Source organism: Lactuca serriola, chromosome 8, assembly GCF_051521515.1.
Source record: "Lactuca serriola cultivar US96UC23 chromosome 8, Lser_US96UC23_V15, whole genome shotgun sequence".
Lineage (NCBI taxonomy): Eukaryota > Viridiplantae > Streptophyta > Magnoliopsida > Asterales > Asteraceae > Lactuca > Lactuca serriola.
In genome coordinates this window covers 33,540,057-33,557,661 of record NC_136415.1, presented here as the reverse complement: position 1 = coordinate 33,557,661, position 17,605 = coordinate 33,540,057, and the positions used below count along the sequence as shown (strand labels likewise).

Genomic DNA, 17,605 nt, shown 5'->3' with positions numbered 1-17,605 from the left:
TGACTCCCCTGTTGGAGCAGATTCGGGAGGCTCAACAGGAGGCTATCAAGGAGGAGCATCGGAAGAGCGAGCGTGTGGTGGGTCAGGTTTCCTCCTTTGATTATGATAGCCGAGGACTTTTGACACTGCACCGTAGGGTGTGGGTGCCGTATCACGGAGGCGTGCGCCAGATTTTGATGGAAGAGGCGCACAAGTCCCGATTCTCCATTCATCCCGGGGTGACGAAGATGTATAGGGATCTTCGTCTAGATTATTGGTGGCCCTGCATGAAGCGGGACGTGGCATGGTACGTTGAACGCTGCTTGACCTGCAGGAAGGTCAAGGCCGAACATCAGAGGCCGCATGGCAAGATGCAGCCGTTGGACATCCCACTATGGAAATGGGAGGATATCACGATGGACTTTATCACGAAACTTCCCAGGACCGCGCGTGGAGTGGATTCGATTTGGGTCATTGTGGATCGATTGACCAAGAGTGCTCACTTTATCCCGATTCAGGAGAGCGTATCGGCCGAGAAATTGGCCGACATCTATATCAGGGAGATTGTGGCACGACATGGGGTGCCAGTATCGGTGATCTCGGACAGGGATGTGCGTTTTACTTCCAGATTTTGGAAGAGATTCCATGACGAGTTGGGCACTCGTCTGCATTTTAGCACTGCCTTTCACCCGCAGACGGATGGTCAGAGCGAGCGGACCATCCAGACTTTGGAGGATATGCTGCAGGCGTGCATGCTAGACTTTGGTGGTAGCTGGGATACCTATCTTCCCCTGGCCGAGTTCTCCTACAACAACAGCTATCACGCGAGTATCGACCGCCCTCCCTTCGAGATGTTGTATGGACGGAGGTGCAGGACCCCGATATGCTGGGGTGAAGTTGGCCAGAGGGTCATGGGGAGCACCGAAGTGGTGCTCAAGACGACTGAGAGGATCCAACAGGTCCGGAGCAGGCTTCAGACTACTCAGAGTCGGCAGAAAAGTTATGCCGATAAGCGTCGATCCGACTTAGAGTTCCAAGTCAGGGATATGGTTCTCCTGAAGGTGTCGCCTTGGAAAGACGTCATTCGATTTAGTAAGCGGGGCAAGTTGGGCCCGTGATTCATCGGACCGTTTAGGGTTGTAGCCCGGGTGGGCAAGGTAGCGTATAGGTTGGATCTGCCAGCCGAGCTCAGCTAGATCCACAACACTTTCCATGTTTCTCAGCTGCGAAAGTGCCTAGTGGACGATTCAGCGGTTGTGCCATTAGAGGACATTCAGGTTGATGACAGCCTGAATTACATTAAGCGCCCAGTCGCAATCCTCGACAGGAAGTCGAAGGATTTGAGGAACAAGAGGGTGGAGCTAGTGAAGGTGCAATGGCAGCACCGCAAGGGTTCGGAATGGACTTGGGAGCCGGTGGACGAGATGATGGAGCATTATCCCGAGCTGTTTCAGGATCAAGCAGTAGACTTCGAGGACGAAGTCTAAAATAAGTGGGGGAGATTTGTAGCACCCGGTTCCTGGTACGTAAATGTTATTTGAGTATTTCCTTTCTTTTAGCCTTGGACTTGACGAGTCATAGGTCCGACTCGCCGAGTGGATGCAGGACCCGGGACACGTTTAAGTTGGCGACTCGGCGAGTCCATATCCTGGACGCGGCGAGTAACAGCTGTTGGATGAAACCCTAAGTTTCAAGGGTTTGCACCCTATTTAAGCAACACCTCCGCCCCAGGCCAGCCCCCATTCTCTCCCCAGAGCTCCCAACCCTCGTTTATGCTTGTTCTTTGAGGAATTGAAGCTTTGTTGTGTACTTTTGAAGGTTTTGAAGGAGGAAGGAAGTAGATCCAGAAGAAGGGAAGCCATCCAGGCATTATTGTGTTCTTCCAGCAGTTCCTTTGAGGTATAACCCGTTTTCCCCATGATTCTATGCTTAGCACTTCATTTAGGTCTTTCTTGGACAAATCCCCAAGCTTGTATGTGCATTATATGTCGTAATAAGATGTTTGGCCTCTGGATCTAGGCAAGATTAAGCTCCAGGAGCTCAGATCTGTTAGCTTTATGGCCCCATGTTGCTTGTTCACCCTAGATCTACCCTTTTGAGGCATTTTGAGCCCTAAAATCCATATTGGTGAATATCCACACGTAAAGTTGGAAACTTTACGTGTGATTCGTGTCCTAGGAGTCCAGATCTGTGAATGACATGGACTGGAATCGATCAAATCTGTGTATTTAGTGGGTGCATGGCAACGACTCGGCGAGTCATTCATATGACTCGGCGAGTCTGTTCGCGAGTCTCCGAGTTTGCCCCCTTTTCGTAGTGTCGAGTGGGCGGTGAGTCACAGGGTATGACTTAGTGAGTCGGAAGCTGAACTCATCCATGGAGGTACTCGGCGAGTCAATGCCCTGGCTCGGCGAGTTCAAGACAATCTCCTTAGACCAAGAACAGACTCGGCGAGTTGTTCATACAACTCGGCGAGTCGCAGCATAAGTGTTATTCGGATGAAGATGGACTCGGCGAGTTGTTCATACAACTCGGCGAGTCTTAGCATAAGTGTTCGTCGGATGAAGATGAACTCGACGAGTTGTTCATACAACTCGGCGAGTAGGATGAAGGACTTGAATATCGGTTTAGAAGGTGAACTCGTCGAGTCGTCGCCTAACTCGACGAGTAGGATCGGGATTCAGGGCAATCGTTTGGGTAGGGACTCGGCGAGTTGGAAAGCCAACTCGACGAGTCGGGTCCTCTGAAAGTTGACTCTGATTATTGACTTAGGTCATGATCAGGGGTAAAATGGTCATTTTACCCAAAGGACAGTTAGCAGTATTTGACTGAGTGTGTTGTGGGAATTGCAGCCGGAGGATTTCCGGAGCAGCAGCAGCAGCAGCAGTAGGCAGTCAGTTCCTGATCAGATCAGCAGCTACTTCGAGGTGAGTTACCTTCCAGTAGCGGTGGGTCTGCGGCCACAATGCCGGCCCACCAATAGGAGTTATTTGTAGATGTTTGTCTCTGTGATATTTATCTAGGTATTGCTTGCGTTATGTTATGTGCTAGTATGATATGATGTTATGTGCTAGTGACTGTAGGGGGGAGATAGTCCCCGAAGTATCCGGTCGGTAGGGCCGAAGGGGATGCCAGCACCCAGATATGCTAGACAGTGTCCGGTCGAAAGGACCGAAGGGGAGGCCAGCACCCAGATATGCTAGGCAATGTCCGATTGAGAGGGCCGAAGGGGAAGGTCAGGCACCCAGATATGCCTGACAATATATGTATGTTATGAGATTATTTGGTATGTGGTACGATGGGGGAACTCACTAAGCTTTGTGCTTACGGTTTTCAGTTTTGGTTTCAGGTACCTCTTCAGCTAGGGGAAAGGAGCCGGCGCGGTAGCAACATGTCACACACACACTCTCTGGTTTCCGCATTTACGAGATTCTCTGGGATTTATACTCTGATATTTTGATTGGTTGTATGATTTGACTTTTAGACACGGTTTACGTTGTATCATGGTTTGATCAAACAATGTTTTAATTATTAAAGTCTTCTAAAGTAATGTTTTAAAACGAAATTTTTGGACGTGAAAATTGGGTTGTTACAAAATTTCATAAATGTCACTTACAAAATTCAATTTATATGAAAATATTTTGTATTTTCCCCTTTTAAGTAATATGATTAGTTTATTGATTTTTTTCACTTATTGTATTTGTTTGGTTTGAAAGAACAAAATAAACCATCCAAATTCCTATTTTATTATATAACTGAAAACGTAAACGAAATTAAATTGAATTTTTCCTATCTCTATCCTTATACTAATAAAAGAATAATTTTAATCTTTTTTTGCATTGTGTCACTCTAATACACATCCACATTAATATTATGACATGTGTCAAAAAGATATATTAGGCAAATCATTATCACATTATTAATGAGGTTAATGTTTTAAATAATAGATTTTAAAATTTTTATAGAAACATTTACTTTTTTAAATTATATATTAAATTTGAAGTTATAATTGACTTTAAAATTTGATGTATCTCTTAATTAATAATTTAATTAAATTATTTATTTAAAATAATTGATTAATAATGATGAACTTTTATGAAAATTGAATTAATTTTATAATCATCGATAGGTTATAAACTAGTTTGTTATATATAATGAGAAAAAACTTAAATGAAATTAAATTGATTTATAGAAAAGTAGATTGTATTTTTGTATATAAACTTTAGGAAGCCATCTTTAAGCGTAATCTATAAAAACAAATAACAATACTAAAATAATTCTTACCGACTTATTCACAAACCAAACCTCAGTTGGTTTAAAGAGGCAAAAGTTCAAGGCAGCCAACAATACTCTAAACCCTAACAAAACCCTAGTATTATTATTCGTCTGCTGTCAACAAAATGCGACCTCCAAGAGGCGGCGGTTTCGGTAGTCGGGGTCGTGGTGGCGGCGGCTTCAGGGGCGGCAGGGATGGTGGAGGCCGATTCGGAGGTGGCCGTGGTGGAAGAGGTGGCGGTGGTGGCCGTTTCGGTGGTGACCGGTTTAACGAAGGTCCTCCTGAGGAAGTTGTAGGTTTGTAATCATCTCCTTCGTCTCTTTAACAATGCTTAAAAAACCTAATTTACAGATTTGATCCGAATGATGTTGATTATCTTGTCAACGTATGTGTCGTCGAGCTCAAACAAGTGAACAGCCACCTTCATTTATGCCGTTGCATTTTTAAACATTCGAACTGTTTGTTTTTTATAGATCCGATGAGTTTCATCTGTTAATCTGGGATTTTGACTCTGAATTTAATTGTGCAGAGGTTTCGTCATTTGTTCATGCTTGTGAGGGAGATGCAGTGACAAAGCTCACGAATGAGAAAATACCTTACTTCAATGCCCCAATCTATCTTCAAAATAAAACTCAAATAGGCAAAGTTGATGAAATCTTTGGTCCAATCAATGAATCGGTGAGTGAGACTTGAGCATTTGCCATTATCGTTGATGTTTTAGCTAAAAGCTGGTGTTTTTTATACTAATATGTGTTCTTTCTGCTTAAATTTATAGTTCTTCTCAGTTAAAATGATGGAAGGTATTGTAGCAACTTCTTATGGTGCTGGTGATAAGTTCTACATTGACCCAATGAAGCTATTACCATTAGCCAGATTTCTTCCACAGCCAAAGTATGTGTCTTTTCAATTAATTGTTATATTGGATTTGGTGTTATCTTGTTTGTGGTTTTTGAGGTTTGAATTTACAGGGGAGCACAAAGTGGTGGAAGAGGAGGTGGTCGTGGGGGTGGAAGAGGAGGTGGGCGTGGGGGTGGTGGTGGATTCCGGGGCAGAGGTGCTCCGAGAGGCGGCAGAGGTGGTGGCTTTCGTGGTGGTGGTGGACGTGGTGGTGGGTTCAGTAGGGGGCGTGGGAGATTTTGATGTATCTTTTATTTTATGTAGTTCCCTTATCCATTGTAGTTTTGATTTTTTTTCTTGGGTTTCTGTTTATGACATTTCTGATCTTTCATTTGGAAAATGATGTTTGACCAATTAAAACTATCTCTATACATATTTTCTGTAACTTATATGAAATCATGTTAAATTATTATGCATCTTTTTTATGAAATGGGAATGGGTGGATTACTGAAGTATATGTTTTTATAAATCATGATATATATTATCAAGATACTATGTATAAAACACAAAATATTCTTGCAACCACATTTGGAAAAATGATATGACACAAAATATTCTTGAAATCACATTCGGAAAAATGATATGTTCATTCTACATATCATTCTTGTATTACAAAGTTATTGATATTAATAAATTTTTATGTATTTTAATAATAATCAATTCATTATTATAGGTATATTGATGTGAATGAAATCATAATTTTCAAAAAGGTTTTCTTAGGGTGTCAGTTTTAGTCTAACGTTTAAATTTGACATATAGCGTCCCTTTGATTTTCAAAAGTTGTATATTGTGGTGTATAAACTCTCAATTCCTATCGGAATGATCTCATCTCATAATTATTCATGACTATTTATGTCTCTAGCATGACCACTTGATGAAATGTGGAGGGAAGTGGGGTAAATGGCCGATACTACGGGAAGAATTCCTCTTTGGATAATAGGTACTGGAGCTGGTATTCTTGTGATCGGTTTAGTAGGTGTTTTCTTTTCTGGTTCATATTCCGGATTGGGTTCATCCCTGTAGTAATCGGACGAATTGAATTGTAGACATGAAAGTGTAATAACTCAACGGATTCCTTTCTTTGTTTGTCTGATTTGAGGGAGAAGGTCCCGTTGAGTTCTTAATAATTAGAATATTTTTTTTATAAGTTCATTGAAGAAGTTCTATTTACTCAACAGATTTTCCCCTCCTCTTTTGTTTGTCCACCACTTTTTATTTACAGTATACGTAATTATTATAAGATAAAAATAAATAAAATACGTAATAATTATAAAAAAAAAAAGTTCTGATACGCCTGTAAAAAATAGAAACTAACACTAGGAATGTTTGACGAACAGTATCAAGAATCATTATTAATTCGACACAATATATTAAATTGTGGATTCCAGGCAATAGCTATTTCTCTCGGTTGCAAAAATGATTAGCATAATATTCGGTCGGATTTATGCAACGAGTTATTACCACAGACCGAAGAATACTCGTTGATTTATAAAGATTATTTCAACAACATAAGTCACTCACTGAATTTGGACCGATTTTGCGGTAACTAGATATTAACTTATTATACCAGACACTTTATTATATCGGACACTGTTTTTCTCATTGCAAACACACATAATATTACCTTTCATTTTCTAAGCAAAATAGATTCATCGATGTGCTTCCCGTTATGTTTTGGTCTGCAAGACATCATAAATTATATAGATGTTATTATGTATCAATTTCTAAGCAGACAAAGGTTTCTGCTGATATATTTTTCAATATATATTTTTTTTCAGATCAAGCATGCTCTAGGGGTTGGGGTTTGGTAGTTGGATGTGAACGATATAGACCATAATATAAGTTGTAGATGATAGATTGGTCAGCTAAACGCCTCTTATCATCAATAAGATGTGTAAGGTAAAAACCGCAACAAAATCATTGTATAGAGTTAGAGACAGTTGGAATTACCAAAAAAAAAAGATCAAAACCATAGACTTCTACTGCTGCTGTTGCTGCTACTAATAATAATAATAATAAAACAAGTAAGATAATATCAAATCATGGATGCTACTAATAAACTCAACCATTTTCTTATCATATATTGTCACGAAGTATCCATGTTTAAACAACTTATTATGAAAAAATGTCACATGCCAAAATTTGTTTTTAGAATGAACAAAATTCACATTTACATCGAGTGCAAGTTTCTTACCTTTGGATGGATTTTTACTTGACCTCAAATTTGTCTAATATTATACAACTATACAAGTGGAGTGCTAAAAATATCTTGCATTATTGCATGATGCATGTACTATCTTAATAAAAGGTATTGGACTATTCGTAATGCCCATACATACTTGTCCTCTTAGAATTATATAACTTACATATGTATTTTTCAAATTTTAATGAATGAATTGATGATTTTATCATAGTACAAGAAAATATCACCAACACTAACAAACTGTATATAATTTAATTTACCCATTTTACAAAAAAAGAAAATACAAGTAAACAACATAATAATAATAATACAATAAAATAAATATCAATGCACCATGTTTCAGAGTCGCAAAACATGGTACCCAAAAACCCAACTGAATTTCAATTTTTCAGCATCACATTTCAAATTTCAAAACTAAAATTACAAGTTACAACAATGGAACAACAAACAAGAAGCTCATATACCTCTTCTTACTCAATTTCAACAACTTAAAACCCTAAATCCCATCATCCTCAATCAAACCCAATAAAGAACACGATTCATCTTATCTTTTGTTGCTAAATCCAACTCAACTCAACTCAACCCAACCACACTTATTCCAATTCTTCATTTACTCTGCGTTCTCCACCATTTCCATTTTCAAGATTCCTAGCTGCTGATTGCTGCTTCTTATTATGTTTCTTAATCTTAGCTTTCTTAGCCTTCATCCTACGTTTCTTCTCATTAGCATCCACCCACATGTAATCAGATGGAATATTAAACGGATCTGTTTCATCTCTAAAGCTGCTGCTAGCTTCATTGTCACTTGATTGACCTCCTCCTTTCATCCATGAGATCCATGAACCTGATCCTTCTGCTTCTTTGGATTTATTAGCATCTTGGAAATGAGCTGGACTTGAGAGAGGAGTTGAAAATTCCTCTGATGGAGGTTGTAGCTCCTCGAATTTTGTAAATGTTACAAGAACCCTAATTGTTGGTACAATTGGAATTGCAATCTGCAATAACAGATAGAGATCATGATCCCATGATTATGTTTTTGTCATACAAACTTCCAATAAAAGGTCCAATATTCCCTAATTTACTTTTTCCTTCAATTTTCCCGAGTACACTGTTATTTTCCCAAATATTCTATGAACAACTTTTTAGTAACAACATTAAGAAGGAAAGGATAATCAAAGGGAAATTTGCAAAAAGTTATGACTTAATGGGAAAAGCCTCGTTTTCCTGTCTTTCTCTATTAAGTCGTTCTTTCTACTTGAAAAGCAAGGTTATGCAATAAGTAAAGAAGTAAAGACAAAAAACAATCTATAATCACATTACAAACTAAGAAAAAAAAAGTAATAGGGCAAAAGATTATAGAAAAAGGAAGTACCTTGACTGGAAACATGCCTTGAGGTAGTTTAGTAGTTAAAAGCTCTCTTAATCTCCTTATGGCCTTCACCTTATTAGCTAAAATATCAAGTAAAGGCAAAAGCTCATCCGTTTTCAATGGAAAATCAGGTGTCAACCATAAAACAGGCCTCAACCCTTTTTTATACTCACTCTCATGCTTACCCTCTGTCACAGATCCTTTCTTCTTTTTCTTCTTACCACTCTTATCTTTCCCCTTTTTACCCTCCCCATTGTCCTCAGATGAAGACTTTTGTTGACTGTCATTTAACTTTGAAAACTTCTTTAAAATCTTTGAGTCCTCATGATCATCATCACCTCCACCTCCATTCTTTGAGCCTTTCTTGTTCCAACCAAACCAACCTTTTTTATCTTTTGTTACACCATTGGATTCAGTGTTTCCAGATGAACCTGTATGACCATTTTCATGTTCTTCATCATCACAAATCCCATCTGGATTCCCTCCCTTTAGGGCTGAATCCAGTTGCATTTTTTCTTCAGGTGTCAAAACATCATCATATTCATCATTTCCAGTAACTCGTTCGTTATCATTTGTGGAAAAAAGCTCTTCATCTGTCATGGCACCAGGAACCCTTCTTGATTTCACACTCACCATCACATGAAGCATATCAAAAACCTTGCTTTTCCATGGGCCCACAACTTCTGTTCTTTCTTGTCGCCTCCAATTCAAATGAGGAACAAGTTCAGCTTGTGTAACATCGATTCCAGGTCTATACATGTTTGTTTGAGACATTAATGCAACTTCATGAGCAACTTCAGATTCAGAAGGCTGTGCTCCAGCTCCCTCTAATGCGTTTGTGATTTCTTTTTCTTTATGAGAAAGAACGATTAAAGAACCAGGAGGCAATGAGACTTTACCATCTTCAGAACAAAACCCATCTCCTAAAAACATGAAAGTCTGATCAGATCTTTGGATTCTAAACCCATCAAATCCAGCAAGCGTCATATCAGCTCGAAGATTCGACCCACGTTTCCAAATCCTGTAAGTATCAGAAGGAGCGATTCTGCCTATAAACGGAATCACAGAGCTTTCAAAATGGAATGTTATTTCCATGTAAAAATCACGAATCCGGGAAGCAGAAGAGGTGATACGAGGAAGCCTACGACACCATTTAGCCCATGCGAGAGGCTGATAATGTCTGGCGATGATCATGGCTATGTTTTCTTCCCGATTACACACAGCTTCTTGAAGTGCACTCCATCCATTTTCGTTTTGAAGACTCCAATCTGCTCCAGCCGCCATTAAAATCTCGGCTGAAATCGGATCTTTCAGACGAACGGCTAAATGAAGAGGGGTTTCGCGGAATGGAACATCGCGGCGGTCGATTACGGCTGAGACGGCATCGGCATCTGATTCGGCGGCTATTGATTCGGCTTCGGTTGTAACATCGCCTGCTTTTGCTAAGCGAGGGAGGATTGAGATAATGTTCTTGAGGGCTGTATGGTCACCTCGTACTACAGCTAAATGAGCAGGACTATGGGAATACTTTGACCAATCTTCCATTTGAATCTTTGTGTTCATCTACAAATTCTTCCGTAGCATGCTCAAACTCTCTTGCTCAATCTAAAAACAAAAGGTAAAGTGAAGTATAACACCGATAATAAGTTAGATAATTCGACTAAGAAAACAGATCCGACTTGTTTTTTAAGAAATTATCCCATTCCTGAAACCTAAAATCGAAATACTTAACTAGAAATCCAGAAAAACTGAGTTGGGTTTTGGTAAAGATTGATACTTTTCAAACATAGTTTAGCTCGAAGAGGAAAGAGAAAGAAGAAATTAGCAGAAAGATAGATACCTCTAGGAGTTGAATCGATCTAATGGGTTTCCTTGAATGAGAACTAAAAGGGAAAAAGCGAAAAGCTTTCAGAAGGTCTATCTATGGCGATGCATATGGATCGTCATGTTGTTGTTCTTCAGAGGCAACTCACTGACCCAAATCAGATCTCGATTTTTTCTCTCTCTCCTTTTTTATGGAAAAGACCAGTGTATAATGTAATTACTCTAACTCTAAACTCAAAATAAGAGGGGTGGTTTTCTTCTTTATGGTGATTTTTGCAGACGATTTTTGTTCAAATGGAGCAATGAAACTATGAAAGTGGGCATCTATCTTCCCTTTACTTTTTATATTTCTTTTTTACTTTTTGTTGTTCTTATTTACCCTCTTTCAAGTTTCAAGCTTACTCTCTCTCTCTCTTCACTCTGTATCTCATGTGGTGCTGATCCTGACACAGCGTGGCAATAAAGAGTTGTTTTTTTGTGATTTGTGAAAGCCAATGTGTTAGTGTTGCAACTAATAATCTAAAAGTATTAATATAGATGCCCTTTTGCTTTTTATTCTTTCAAATTTTCAACATTACTTTTGGTGTTTCCAACTTATGCTAATCATATATTTAGATTACTAGACTAAATATGGTTTGGTTTGGTATCAAAGTTATGGGTCTTTTGTTACTTTTTTGAATTATATGAATATTTTATTACATGATCACACAATATATTTATATTTATATATATAATGACATTTTGTTTCACAAACTTCTAATCACAAAAGTAACAAAACTTGGAATGTATAAATAAAAAGAAAAGCGAGACATCACATTGGAATTATGCTTCAAGATCTAGAGATTATTCTGTAATTTTTTGTTCTTTTGTGTTTAGTTTACAAGAGTGAACTCTTGGTTATAATCGTTTATAGTATATTGATTGATACAATTATTTTTCTTTTTCTTTTTTTTACAACGTTGCAACATTGATTTTGAAAGTACATTCTTTCAAATAAGGTTAATTTCTTTAACCTACAATACAATTGACCCTTTTTGTTTAAAAAGAATAGGTAAATGGATTTTTTTTTTGACGTTAAAAACAAAGACATTCAATTTCAAACATATTAAATACAAACACTAGACCCCATTCAGAAAATGTTTGATGCACAAATTGTATAAATAGAAAAAAAGAAAAGAAAAAACATAAACATCTATTTGTAGAAGTCAAAGTCAAAGTCAAACAGAGCAACTATTCAAAGGGCACTACTAATAAATGCTTCCAATTAAAGCACCTCAACCTCAAAACAACATCATCATCATCTTCTTCCATTCACCATCCAAGTGCAACAACATCTATGAAACCACATCATATCATCTACATCCTCCTTCCTCACTCACTAATCCCAAAAACTTTACAACCTTCTATCACCCACACCCACAACCTTAAATTAAAGAATTCTTCAATTTCATTCACCTTTCATCCAAAAACATGAATAAGGATAAGATCCAAGAAATGTGATGAAAATAACAATAACAGTGGAGAAACTGAATACTACTACCTTAAAATCAGAAAGGGGCTTCAAGAGATTCATCCCAGACATCTGCACTACCATTAGAGGCATCTTCAGCATCTTCCTCCATTGAAAGCCGAATGTATTCCCGATGTGCAAACCGGTCCCACTCTGTCAATGTTGGATTCTCACGTTCTTGACGTATCAGAAACGGATCACGTGTTTCAAATGCCATGAATTTGTTCAGATTAAAAAGGATATTGAAAACACTTCCTGCAAGTTTGCTTCCTTTCATGTCACCTAATGTGAAATACCCTTCATCCTACACACCAAACCATACTATTATTAGTATTAAAAAACTCATGCTATATGCAAAAAAAAACAAGTGAATTCATAGAAAATCGGTTACCTTTGGTCCAATCATGTCGACTATTTGACACAAAATGTCTTCAAAAAGGACAGGCTCTTGGGCCATGCATTCCATTCGATGCAACTGTTCTTCATAGAAGAATTGCATTTCATTCCTTGTAATCACACCATTTGCATCTAAATCTACACACTTGAACCTGAAATCAAACAAAACTTATTACTAAATGACTAAATCTAAATCTAAATCTAATCAATCATGAAGAAAGGTAAGGACAGTAGTACCAGTATTCCAGACTCGGCTCCGACGATTTATCTTCTTCGGATAAAATGAAATAAACAAAATCTTCATATCCCATTTTTCCTTCAACATTACTGGTGAACTTTCTGGGTACCTGAGAGAGAGATAAGAGATTGATGGAGAATTAAAGAGAAAAGCAGCAGAAAGGAAACAAAAAGAAAAAAGATTAAGAAACACAAACCTGTGAAAATATTCTGTCAACAATTCTGTATGTGAGTGCATGATTACCATATCGTATAAGGTTCTCTTTATCTATCAAGAAATCATGATCTGTGTCTAGCTCCCAGAATTTGCAATAAATTACATAGAAGTGCTCATAAGAGAAATATCTGTAACCAAAAAATCAATTATAATATTAATCTAGTAAATAAAGATGATGATGATGAATGATGATGATTACCTTAAAACTTTGTTAATGTCCTCTTCTTCATCTGCATGCTGCATTGCAGCAACTAAATTTCCACGTTTGAGTTCTCTAAGGGTAAGACGAGAATCACCTGCTCTATTCATGTAGTAGAAAATTCTGTATATAACCGTTTCAGCTGCTCATCACAATTCACACCAAACCAAACCAATCATAAACATTATTTTATATCAACAAATACAACTCCAATGTTTTAAAAAAAAAATAAAAGATTAAAGCAACTAAGATCATGTAATCGGACATCTAGATCAACATTTGGGGAGAGGTGAGTGAGTCTATGTCCATTTGCTAAAGTAGATGCACACCATGTTATTGATTTATCAGCATTGTTTATACTTAGTTATAAAATTGAAAGCTAAGGCTTTGAGCATGTTATGTTTGAAGTAAATAAGATAAAGATAGAAGTAGAACATACCATATCTCTCCTGAAATTCGGGTGTACTCTGTAAGAACTCCAAACCTGGATGAGTTGCCAATAGTTCCCGAAGTATGGGTTTAAAATCCTCCTATTGTATGTACAGTTTCCGAACAATCAGGTAAACAAATGAACACCTCAAAATTCAATTAAATACAGGATACAAGAAAGTAAGAAATACCTGAGTGAGATATCTCAAATCAGGCTGCTTCAATATTGTATATATTTGGGTTGCAACATCTTTTATCAACATGTTGCCATTCACCCAATAATCAACAAACGCATCCCTGCAGCCATGTTAAGGAACTCAAATACAAGATAATTTATAACATCAAAACATAACTTTTTTTCAAAGAAAGAATACCTTGTGACAACACCAGTGCCATCAACATCAATCTTTTTAAAAAGGGCAGTGGAGAAGAAGGAAGGCAGTTTGCAAATTTCCTTAGTAAGCAGTTTGAATTCATTCAGTTGTAATCCATCTGAATGACCATAGAAAAACTGGTTGCTTCTAAGCAAGCATCTTTCTTTAAGTTCATTAGGAGGAGGAGGACCATTCTGAAAATAAAACTGAGGAATCAACTCTTTAACTGGCTCACTCAGTACTTTTAAAGGAGACCCTAAAACAGAAGGACCTGCCCTCTGTTTTGTGATCCGAGGAGAACCAGATGAACTTCTTGGTGAAAGTGGAGGTGCACTTCCAGCAGGAAACATGGAAGGTATTGAGTTCATGGAAGAAGCTTTTGGGCTTGAAACTGATCCACTAACATTCAATGGAACACCTGCTTTAGCATTGTTAAACAATGATTTCACCTACATGACATCCATCAACACACAATATATCATCACCAATTTCATTTCTACACAAGTGTTTTGTAAAAAGCATAACACATGCTTTCAGAATCAACATGGTAACAAGACTGAAAGTGAACTTTGGACACTAAAACCAAAATTTAGTAAAAGACTATTAAAGTAAAGACCTCATTGATTGTGATTACAAACCTAAGCAACAATTTCTACTAGTAAACTAATTAGACAATGTTCCAAGCCTTGTTTGTTTATGCCATTATTGGCTTTCCTTCAACATCCCTATTTCATAACACATGGTATGCCTAACATAGCCAACCGACATTTAATGCATGTAAGCCTTCCAAACATTAGGCAAAATACGGGTTTCCAATTGGTGTATGCAGTTTTTGTAAAAGGTTAATGTGTTGCTCACTCAGGTGACTTAGATGAAATAACTGTTGATCAACACAGTAAAGGGCATTGAAATTCAGAATCTATCAGCCACCACTTTGCCACCTTAGTCTAGCTACATCTTACAGAAACCAAACAATAGCTAAAATGTACTAAGATGAAGAAAACATCAATAAGATACAGTAATTAGGGACGATAAGAAAGATAAGTCATATAGTATTACCAAAAGAGTTGTTTCCGGAAGGGAAAGCCATTGCTCGAACAGCTTCTCGGCAACATAAGGATTTGACTTAAGAGCCAAAGGAGACACTTCATTCAGCTGTAACAATTCGGGGTCAAGAAAACCCGCATCCCCATTATAATCCATGTCCATCTTTTGCAAATCAATTTCTTTATCAGCCTCTGAATTCAGAATCTATCATCCAGATCTCAAATTGAAAACCCGAGACGATCACTTAACCCTAGTAAACCAACAATAAAAAACAAAAAAAGCGAACCCTCTTCACATCAATCAATTTCGTAGAGCTTCGTGTGTTTTATCCCTTTCAAATCAAATAAACTTGCATTCGGTCCCGCCTCCGAATTGGAAATGACAGGAATCTGGGAGTTTACGGAGGTAGGGGCAACAGATCCTGGAAATCTTGCAACCCTGGAAATTGGAATTGGGTTTGTTGTTTGAATTATGTTAGATAAGATCGGTGGGGTGAAGTGAAGGGTGGAATGAAGATTCTTTGCATGAGCAAGATTGGGAAGAGATAGAGAGAGAGTGTAAAACTTTATGTATAAAATATGGGTGTGTATAAGAGCACCTGAAGTGGGGGATAGGGGGTGATGAAGAAGAAGGGTAACTAGGCGACCCAAGGGACGAAGGTGCTGAGCCAAGTGTTGCGTTGCTTTGCGTTGCGAGACTCATAAAACTTTCAAGTTTCTAACATCTATCTCATCATTTCTTTAGGTCTCCCAATATTTTAAAATAATTGAGTGGGATTCACAATAATGATGATTGTAACTAAAGCTTGTTTATGAAATAAATTTTATATTTTCATTGAGGTCAAAATAACGTTTGGTCTACAGAGTGGCTCGGCAACACTTCAACATGAGTTGAGGTTGTTTCGATGTATATCGCGCATTGACCTAAATATGTTGAGCTTGACGGTGAAACTCGGTAACGGCTAACATAGGAGAGAGAATATTCAAATTAAAAAACCAATTAATTTTTTACCAATTTTCAAAAAAACTATCCGTCTTTTTCAACCAAAATTTAAATTTTTAATCATCTTTCAACCAACATAGATATCAACATCTATCTAATTTTATATCACACCATGATTTTCAATATTCTCCATATTTCACTCAACATTCTTCTTATTTTGGTGAAAATGGTTTCCTCCAACTAAAACATTCCAAGTTGAACCAAAAAAAAAAAATACTCAAAATACAACCACTTCAAACCCTTCATCACCCGTCTTCTACCGACCTCAGATGGATCGCATTATTGTTTCACCTTTACTTTCTATTATTCTGGTGTCGATTCATACTACAATTCATATCTTAGCCAATTTCATCCTTGATTCCAATCTCAACCCCAATTTCAATCTCAATCTCGATTACAATCCCAGAGTGATTTCACCCCATTTGAGAACATTCTAGAAACCCAATTCCGATTTCACTCTAACCCTAATTTCAAGCCTATTCCTAACCCTATTTCCAAATCCAATCTCAAACCTAATTCCAATCCTAACCCCAACCACATATGGTACCCAAAATAGATTTTGAACCCAGTGATGTTCAATGTATGAACGTAAAAACAAAATATCAAACAATAAAGAATAATAAGTAATCAAAAACCAATTTTGATTAAGAACTCTCACAAAGAGAGAATGCATAAGGTGGCTTATTTTACATTGAACCCTACTGTAACTTATATACTATGGTAAAACTATTCTAGAATCTGTTGGAAAATATAAGTTAGACAAGGGTAGTTTGGTAATTATCTATTAAAATAGTATTTATTATTAGTATTTATGGTGTTTGTTCTAGACCGATTAGATTGAACAATTGTGTTGGTTTGAATGGGTTTCATTTGACCGGTGCATTGGTTGGGATAGTAACTGTCATTTGACAGTTACACATAGGTCTATATATAGTACGTGTCCATGTAATGTTATGTTGTTGCAGTAATTAATAAAGAATTGTGTTTTGTGTACAAGGCAACCATTCTTCTTCATTGTTTTCTGTTAAACTCCTCCAAATTTGTGTTTTTATTTGATTTATTTCCAACAAAGTGGTATCAGAGCCTGGTTTGTGGGTGTCGATCACAACAACTAAAAAACAGAAAAAAGTTTGTCCTAATGACTTCAACAAGTTTCCATGGGGTGCAATCTCAAATGTAACGCCCTAAATCAGGTATGACTTGAAACCCTCGAAGAATTTCTATTTTGACATAACTGGTCCCTTGAGTATGTTGGGCATACTTATGAGTACGCTTAGCGTACTCTGCATGATTGATCGTGGAGGAGTCGCACGTACGTTGGGCGTACGTGCCGAGGGTCCAAACCCTAATTTGCGGACTTGTGACCTATTTAAACGTCCTTAACTCACTTGAGCCTCACCCTCACCAGCTCTTTTCACCTTCAAATGTTCTTGGAAGCCCTAATACCTTTTGTGAGTGCATCTTGGGCCTTGAGAGTGCATTTTTTGGTCCTTTTTAGTGTTCCTTCAAGAAGAAGAAGTGGTCAAGGAAGCTTGGAGTGTCTTTTGGTTTCAAGAATCTGCATATAGACAACCTTGAGGAGTTCATGAAGGTAAAAAGCTTGGATCTTTCCACTTAAATCTCTAGATCTAGCTAGGGTTTTCTAG

The 17,605-nt window shown here is 37.6% G+C and overlaps 3 protein-coding genes across 3 annotated transcripts; 1 reads left to right on the top strand and 2 right to left on the bottom strand.

Annotated features, from left to right (window-relative positions):
• Positions 1 to 4,272: 4,272 nt before the first annotated feature.
• On the top strand, positions 4,273 to 5,568 carry LOC145071088 (H/ACA ribonucleoprotein complex subunit 1-like protein 2). The gene is made up of 4 exons (XM_079018010.1): positions 4,273 to 4,551; positions 4,785 to 4,933; positions 5,031 to 5,146; positions 5,224 to 5,568. The coding sequence occupies exons 1-4, from the start codon at positions 4,380 to 4,382 to the stop codon at positions 5,393 to 5,395; spliced, it is 609 nt and encodes a 202-aa protein (XP_078874136.1). The 5' UTR covers positions 4,273 to 4,379; the 3' UTR covers positions 5,396 to 5,568.
• Positions 5,569 to 7,729: 2,161 nt separating this feature from the next.
• Positions 7,730 to 10,726, bottom strand: LOC145065696 (Ankyrin repeat family protein). The gene is made up of 3 exons (XM_079012746.1): positions 10,565 to 10,726; positions 8,728 to 10,329; positions 7,730 to 8,350 (listed from the first exon to the last, which is right to left on the bottom strand). Exons 2-3 carry the CDS (start codon positions 10,285 to 10,287, stop codon positions 7,949 to 7,951), a joined length of 1,962 nt encoding a protein of 653 aa, XP_078868872.1. The 5' UTR covers positions 10,288 to 10,329; positions 10,565 to 10,726; the 3' UTR covers positions 7,730 to 7,948.
• A 950-nt stretch (positions 10,727 to 11,676) lies between these two features.
• LOC145066057 (serine/threonine protein phosphatase 2A regulatory subunit B''beta-like) lies at positions 11,677 to 15,666 on the bottom strand. Its single transcript, XM_079013216.1, has 10 exons — positions 14,970 to 15,666; positions 13,911 to 14,359; positions 13,728 to 13,833; positions 13,547 to 13,637; positions 13,108 to 13,249; positions 12,889 to 13,036; positions 12,692 to 12,801; positions 12,450 to 12,606; positions 12,089 to 12,362; positions 11,677 to 12,003 (listed from the first exon to the last, which is right to left on the bottom strand). The coding sequence occupies exons 1-9, from the start codon at positions 15,117 to 15,119 to the stop codon at positions 12,096 to 12,098; spliced, it is 1,620 nt and encodes a 539-aa protein (XP_078869342.1). The 5' UTR covers positions 15,120 to 15,666; the 3' UTR covers positions 11,677 to 12,003; positions 12,089 to 12,095.
• Between the last annotated feature and the right edge of the window lie 1,939 nt (positions 15,667 to 17,605).

Bases quoted from the DNA above. Each gene is read 5' to 3' on its own strand.
- LOC145071088 (XM_079018010.1), top strand. From the start codon at position 4,380: ATGCGACCTCCAAGAGGCGGCGGTTTCGGTAGTCGGGGTCGTGGTGGC. The intron at 4,552-4,784 runs GTTTGTAATCAT...TTAATTGTGCAG, and splicing joins TCCTCCTGAGGAAGTTGTAG to AGGTTTCGTCATTTGTTCAT. The intron at 5,147-5,223 runs GTATGTGTCTTT...TTGAATTTACAG, and splicing joins AGATTTCTTCCACAGCCAAA to GGGAGCACAAAGTGGTGGAA.
- LOC145065696 (XM_079012746.1), bottom strand. From the start codon at position 10,287: ATGAACACAAAGATTCAAATGGAAGATTGGTCAAAGTATTCCCATAGT. The intron at 8,351-8,727 runs GTACTTCCTTTT...CTGTTATTGCAG, and splicing joins AAGGCATGTTTCCAGTCAAG to ATTGCAATTCCAATTGTACC.
- LOC145066057 (XM_079013216.1), bottom strand. From the start codon at position 15,119: ATGGACATGGATTATAATGGGGATGCGGGTTTTCTTGACCCCGAATTG. The intron at 13,250-13,546 runs GTATGTTCTACT...TGTGATGAGCAG, and splicing joins CGAATTTCAGGAGAGATATG to CTGAAACGGTTATATACAGA. The intron at 12,607-12,691 runs GTACTACTGTCC...GTTTGATTTCAG, and splicing joins GAGCCGAGTCTGGAATACTG to GTTCAAGTGTGTAGATTTAG.